The 7,500-nt window shown below is 40.9% G+C and overlaps 2 protein-coding genes across 3 annotated transcripts in view; both read right to left on the minus strand.

Moving 5' to 3' along the window:
* The window catches only part of ilkap (integrin-linked kinase-associated serine/threonine phosphatase), a 131,052-nt gene that overhangs the window by 45,510 nt on the left and 78,042 nt on the right, over positions 1-7,500 (minus strand). The gene's annotated exons all lie outside the window — the stretch shown is intronic.
* Positions 1-7,500, minus strand: part of LOC132858076 (sodium/calcium exchanger 2-like) — a 41,731-nt gene that overhangs the window by 10,055 nt on the left and 24,176 nt on the right. For both annotated transcript variants that reach the window (XM_060888267.1, XM_060888266.1), the window contains exons 2-6: positions 2,849-3,261; positions 1,517-1,654; positions 1,076-1,303; positions 414-755; positions 1-85 (exon numbers count right to left, since the gene is read on the minus strand). The exon at positions 1-85 is cut by the window's left edge and continues 368 nt beyond it. In XM_060888267.1, the coding sequence (XP_060744250.1) occupies positions 1-85; positions 414-755; positions 1,076-1,303; positions 1,517-1,654; positions 2,849-3,202 (1,147 nt within the window). In that variant the 5' untranslated portion in view covers positions 3,203-3,261. The remainder of the gene's footprint in view (positions 86-413; positions 756-1,075; positions 1,304-1,516; positions 1,655-2,848; positions 3,262-7,500) is intronic.

Genomic DNA, 7,500 nt, shown 5'->3' on the forward strand with positions numbered 1-7,500 from the left:
GGGCGTAATAGTTAGCGAGCTCCATTAGCTGATCCAGATCTTTTTTGGGATACTTCTGCTTCAGGTCCTTCAGTATACGAATAACCTGAAGAGACAGAACAAGATCAGTTTGTGTCCATTGTTCCTCAAAATTGGGTGGAAATGACACACAGAATGAAACATGAACAAATTTGCATTTATGTTTAATTCTTCTGATATATTTATATGACACATTTTGCTTTCAGTTAGAATGTGTAATTTGTTAAAAGAATAAAATAATCAGAGACATGGTTCAGCTTCATGTTCTTTTCTGTCCATTCTTCTAACTTATAACAGTTAACAGGTTCACACCAGGTCAATCTTGTGTGTGTGTGTGTGTGTGTGTGTGTGTGTGTGTGTGTGTGTGGGTGGGTGTGTGTGTGTTTCCTCCTCACCTCTTTGCGGCTCTCGTCCAGGTCTTTTGTACTCTCCATGTTAATGGTGGTGCTGTTGGACTTCAGCAGGGTTGCCATGGTGCCTGCGCTGTTATTAGGCCCGTCTTGGCAGCGTTCCAGGGTAATGACTCCAGCTGACGCACTTGATGGAAACTTCCCACGCATGATCATATCCCCTCCTTTAGGGGACATATCCCCTTCTGTCTCCACGACAACCCCTGTCCTCTTGTCAGCTCGATAGCGTTTGGACATGTACTTGTAGAAGAGGAGACGACGATCAGCGATCCAGGCCAGAATCACACAAACTGGGAAGAAGGACAGTGTGACCAGGGCCTCCCAAACCTAACACAGTAACACACACACACACACACACACACTTATTATGCTTGTGAAGACTTTCCCTCTGTAAAATTATTAATGCAGCTAATGACTAATTAACTCTAATTCTATGGTCTGATTGTAAGCCTTCTACAGTATATCTATACATTCTAAATGTGTACATCTCTACATCCTTGTGTGTAATTCTAAATATTTATCAATCTATGCATTTTAATTCTAAGACTTTTGATTCTATTCATCGTGCTCCAAGTGTAAAAGCCACAGAAAAGGTCTTTTCTTTCTGCACTATGCCTTTCCACACTTCCTTTGTAACTCGTACATACCTGGACAACTCCGGGTGAGATGATGGCGAGTATAAGGTAAAGCCATATGTATGCAAAGATGCTCCAGAAGGCAGTAATGAAGAAGACTCTCAGATGTTTGATCTTCCTCACCTCTCCATTAGGGATCACCCAAACACAGATACCGATGATCACAAACATGTTGAACGCAGCACTGCCTACGATCGTGCTGGGACCCAGTTGACCTGATTGAAAACCATGACCACAAACCTGGGACAAGTACAAATATATGCACACACAAACACGTGGTATTTTAGGACTTGTCAGAAAAGCGCTGTGACAATAATCTGGCAACCTTGGAGGCCTGCAGTAAACAAACAACTAGCCCAGAAATTCAGCTTCTGAGGGTCTCTGAATGTGAACCATTTTCTCGACACAATTCTCCAACTGTGTGTTACTTGCGAACGTCATCTGATAACTCACCTCGATGACAGACAGTAAGATCTCAGGAGCAGAGGAGCCCAGCGCCATTAGTGTTAAGTTGGATACGGTCTCATTCCAGATGCGCACTGTAGCCACCGTCGTCTCCCCACTGGGCATAGTGATCGTAACCTCTTTCTCCTGAAGGACAAAGCTGGTGTTACTACGGTTGAGGTTGAGTGGTAAGAAAAACAATGAAGGATGCAGTGAAATGAGATTTGAAGGCAAGACAAAAAGCTGAAGGATCCTTGATGGACGCCAGTCTGTTGGAAGGCACACACATTAAAGTGTAATACTACACAGGTCCTGATGGTGCTGTAATGCTAGTGCTGGCAAAGCAGGTAGTATGTTGCCTTACAGCTCTAGGGTCCGATCCCAAGCTCATATAACATTTACATTATTTAGCAGACGTCCTTATCTAGAGCGACTTACATTATCTCATTTTTATACAGCTGAGCAATTGACGATTAAGGGCCCAACAGTGGCAGCTAGGTGCACCTGGGATCGAACTCACAACCTTCCGATTTATAGCCCAACACCTTAACCACTAGGCTATCATATGCCTCCCAACATGAGCTCCAGTAATGATTCTAACCCCACTATGCAACGTCACTCATGCCCCTTTTCCCCCGAGGCAGTTTGAGTGCTGGTTCGGAGCCTAATTTAGAACCAGTTCTTTCTTTTCCGACAGCCAAAGCACCGGCTCTGAACCAGGAAAAGTGGTTCTTAAGTAGCACCAAAACGTTGTTGGTCTAGACTTAAGAACTGCTTACGTCAGGGGCTGGGGGCGGGGCTGTGGGCGGGGCTACAGTTAGCGCATTTGATAATGTAGCTTAAGTATACTAATGTTTAATACTTTTTTACTTTAAGCACACATGATAGTAAGTAGCTACATGCTAAGGCTAGCTTTTTTCTGTGTTAATGATAAAATAACGTTATGTACTTTCTCCATTACAACCTCCGTTTATACAGATTACATGGAGCTGCACGTACACGTTGGATTCGCCGCGTTTGGATGCTAATGTAGGTTCACAAAGCCATGAGCATTAACAGTAAAGCAACATCCGCCATTGTTGATGTGTTTGTGTTTGTCGCTGCTGCGCTAAAGTTGCTGGGACACATGACACGTATACAGTGACGTCAGACTCGTCTCTGTGATGCTCTCTAACTGATGGAAAGGCAAACCGGTTCTTAGAAGGTTCACCAGTGGAACCAACTTTGAGCCAGCACCAGCACTAGCTCTGAACCAGCACCCGGTTCTTTTTGGTGGAAAAGGGGCATCAGAGATGTTTTCAGAATGTTTGGAATTGGATAATCTGTCTAGCACTCGTTTACCTGCGATGTAATAACTTCAATGGATGCCATGAAGCGATCTGCGATGATTGATACACCCAGGAACATGTACATCAAAGAGGCGAAATAGATGACGGCACGAGCGATCTTTTCTCCAAGTTCCGGGTCAGTAGGCTTCCACACAGGCAGGACGATACCTGGCTGACACTTCACTGCCTCACCACAGCGATTCGAACTGTCATTAGCGGACAAGGATGCATCATACGACTCCAGCACTGTCGGAGAAACCGTCGGCTCTTCCTCGTTTTGGGACTCTGGAGTGCAGGTTGGAAGAAAGAAAAGGAGGAGGCACAAGGACAGCAGGAAAACAACAGAGTGGAGAGAAGACGGTGCCATAGCTTTTATCCTTAGGCAGTGACGACGTGTTGTAAAACAAAGGTAAAGAAACAGCCCACCTGAACAGAGAGAGAGTATCACACAGAGAAGGTAACACTGGGAATTAGTCATACATAGTCACAGGTTTAAATCAATCACAGGTTTATATTAATGTCCTCGTTCTAGCACATTATCACTTCTAGAGTAGCAGTTCATTCAACAAGGGACTTGTCAAGTCATTTGGTATTGACACCGCAAACATGACACTACAGTAGAAAAGCTTATGGCTGTGAAATATGACAATAAAACAAGCAGAAAACTGAAGACAACTAAATCGATCTGCGATGGGTTGGCACTCCGTCCAGGGTGTATCCTGCCTTGATGCCCGATGGCACCTGAGATAGGCACAGGCTCCCCGTGACCCGAGGTAGTTCGGATAAGTGGTAGAAGATGAATGAGTGAATGAATGAACTAAATCGATAAAAGTTTAACTGACAGTGGAGATTTGTCTTGGCAGGAACCGGGGCCTGTGCTTCACTTTATTTTCACTGTCTCTTTCCTTTCATTTCGACTATGTGATACATCGCAAGGTTACTTGCCTGTACTTTTTGAGACAGAGATTCTGAGATTCAGGGTTCTTCAAGGGTCCACTGATAGACACTCACTTGCTAACTTGCTCCCAAATGGTCATTTCTTTCCAAGTATAGCACAGGGCACTAACGTTGTGCAAGGTTTCTAACAACAGCTCAACGCTAAACCTCCGGCATGCCAAAATTCTCAGGGAACTAAGTTACGCATGTAACCCATGCATGTAGTTCACTTTTGAGGCAACTTGATGCTGCGTCATGACTGATGCTACAGGATGAAGCTATGATGAAGCATTGAGTTCCCTTCACAGCGACCCGGGTTACGGTCGGGCAACAGAAAAGCATTCGATCCGTCACCCTGAGATTGTGAGTGTGGCCAGGAGCTAAAGTGAGCGAATTCCTGGGTGGGGGTTCTCTCTTCCCTGTCAATCACAACAGCCCTAGCCAATCATGGGTATCTACAGTATGAATTGAAGAATCTGGTCATCATAAGAAATCGGTTTAGAGGTTATTGCAAAGATGCAATACCTCAGAACCTCCAAGTTTAGATAAAATCAAATTCTCAAAACTGGTTATTTCAAGATAATTCCACCCCCTTTCCTGGGAATGAAGCTTTTCCGGTTTTGTTTGAGGAAACCATGCACCACCATGCACCACTCCTGCTTTCATATCGGCATTCACTAAATTCCAGGGGTTTCGTTACCACGACGTAAAGTGGCCGTGTTTCTGGAGGTTCTGAAAAACGCCCTCTTTCAAAAAAATAGATCATACCTACGATGGATAATGAAGGACAAAACAGTCCTACAGGTAGATTTTATATTTTATATCTATTATGCTTTATTATCTTACAGTTAAGCTATTTTAGAAAACAAATAAACAACCAAAAACTACGGTTAGGGTTAAGGTTAGATTATCAAATAGGCCACGCCTACCCGATGACGCAATATCTGTTACGCTGTTCTGAAATCCCTGGAAATAAGTGCATCCCCTTTCATATCAAGTGAGAATAATCTTGACACCAGACACCCCATTAAATGGGCTGAACCAAATGGTTCTTGGAGCATTTTAGTTAATTATAATCATTTCTAATAATATCAGTCATGGATATTTGTCACATCAATATATCCACATGACATTCAAGACCACAGGTTCATCCTAAAAGTCTTCCTGCTCTGTCCTTTTCTTATTCCATCCATCCATCAATCTAGCCTGCATGTGTAATTAAGATGGTTGAGTTTTGTAACCACGCTATCAGATTGCCCTCCAGTTAGGAAATCATTCTTATTAGAGCAAAGCCAGAAGCCATTTTAGCTCCAGTAATCAGGTCATCAATCACCTGTCTCACTGCTAGGTACATTTTAAATTCATTCATTCCACCAAGCTGGAGAGTTACGAAAGAATCATTGCTCAAATGTATCCAATAGACATCTACAGCCATTCCTTGGGTGAATATTGTATTTTTTTGTACACCGTGGCATCTGTTCTTTCTAACATGATGGGTCACAGGCAGATCACTGACCACGTACTTGTTGTCGATGCTTTGTCACATCTTACCAACTAGTCATCTTACCAGCCAAACCGCTATACTGTAAGATATACTCGCTGGACCTATTTTAGCCATGTTACAACCAGCATTGGTTCTTAACCCCAAATGGCAGATGCTGGTCCCTCTATGGGGCTTTTTTATGGGGTCAGAATTGTTTCATTATTCTAAATAAATATACTATGATCCACAAATAAATATATAAAGAGTTTCACAAATATTTTTTAAATCAACAAATGCACAATAAGCAAACCGTAAATATATGTTACAAATTTCACGAAAAGAAATTAAACTCACAAATAAATAAAATGGGATTTGCAAATAAGAAAAATATTTATAAATATATATTTAATTGTATTTATTCGCGTTCTGTGCATTTGTGGATTTGAAACATTTCTAACGTCAAGACGTGCACAAGAATCCACAAATAAGTGGACTCCGCCCACAGTCTACTCCAACCAATCACAACGGCCTACTGAACGCGATTCACAAATGCGTGCAGTGATTCACTGATGCACAGAACGCGATTCACAAACGAGCAGGAAGCCATTCACAAATAAATACAATTAAATATATATTTATAAATATTTTTTTATTTGCAAATCCCATTTTATTTATTTGTGAATTTTTTGTGAATTTATTTATTTTTATTGATTTAAAAACGATTGTATTTTTTCTGCTAAAGAAAATATTGCGCTCCGTCTCTACGGTTAGAATCCTGTGTGTCCATGGCAACGCTCTGTTTTTCATGGCAACGGTGTGTTATAGTTCGCAGCGGTCTGTTATCAAGAAATAAAATAGTGTGTGTGTAGAAAGAATTCGTCCACACACCGCTCTAATAAATAAATAAATAAATAAATAATCCTGAGCCAAGTCCACCCCTGGTCTAGTCAGGCTTTTTGTGTTAAATTATATTTCCTGTCCCTGCGCAGGCTCTTTTATTGTACATGACAGCTTATGTCCCGATGACCGGTCTTTGCATTACGATTAAAAGCAGTATCAATAAAGTAAAAAATGTGATGTGCGGTCAAGTTCGAGTGTATGCACTGTTTAAACGAGTGTTCTCAACTTCTCACTGATACTTTTGTGATTCACAGAGTTTTGACAAGTTTTTTTATTCAAAAGTGGTGACAGAAAAAACTCTTTACCCCCAACCTGAAACCTCTTCCCACCCCCCCGTCACAATCACATCATAATCAAAATGAATAATTAGGCTTAAAAACAAATGTATATGTAAAGGAATCAAGTTTAACAATTACATGTAATATTGCTCCAAATATCATCGATAATGGTGTGTGCAATACCATGTATAACTTGCATTGGTTAGTAAGTTGGTAATTGGTGTATATATATATATATATATATATATATATATATATATATATATATATATACTTACAGTTTTGATCTTAGGCTTTTCATTAAGTTATTTATAAGTTATTTATAACACTATAACACTTGTGTTCCTGATATTATTGCATTTAATGAGGCCTCGTTGTATTTATTCTTACAATAGATTCCAGATGTGGTCAAGTTACAATTTTTTGACTAAAACTAGACTAAAATTAAAAGACTTTTATTCGACTAAAACTTGACTAAGATACCTTGAGTTTTCTTTTGACTAAAACTAGACTAAAATGACGAGACTTTTAGTCGACTAAAACTAAGACTAACAAAAAAAGATATGTGAATGTCTAAATATGACTAAAACTAACAAGGACATTTGGCACAAGACTAAAACTAAGACTAAATTAAAAATAGGTGACGAAATTAACCCTACTTCACTCGCAGGTGACTCGCGAGTCGTGCATCGCGCCAGAAACAAATATGTTTTCCCACCAGTGCTGGCTTCGATCTTTCACACAGGCATCTCGTTGGGTCTTAAAATGCGCTGCTGCCGCCAGCGAAAATGCAGCAAACAGTAAATGCTGTTTTTTTGTAGCAACCACATACACCAAAGCGTGTTCCATTTCAATTACCCCGGAAATGAGGTAAAATATATTAGCATTTTGGGCGGGAGTAGAAAGATCAGATCGATATCCGATTCGCCGAGACGCATTTATGTGGCCTAATGTAAATGGAACAGTTTTAACAAATCAGATAGATATCGGATCAGAGAAAACACACGAAGTGACCGGGTGTAAAAAGGCCCTAAAATGGAGCTGACTGAGATCTTGCTCCTAGTGGTA

Source organism: Tachysurus vachellii, chromosome 15 (genome assembly GCF_030014155.1).
Source record: "Tachysurus vachellii isolate PV-2020 chromosome 15, HZAU_Pvac_v1, whole genome shotgun sequence".
NCBI classification, from domain to species: Eukaryota; Metazoa; Chordata; class Actinopteri; order Siluriformes; family Bagridae; genus Tachysurus; species Tachysurus vachellii.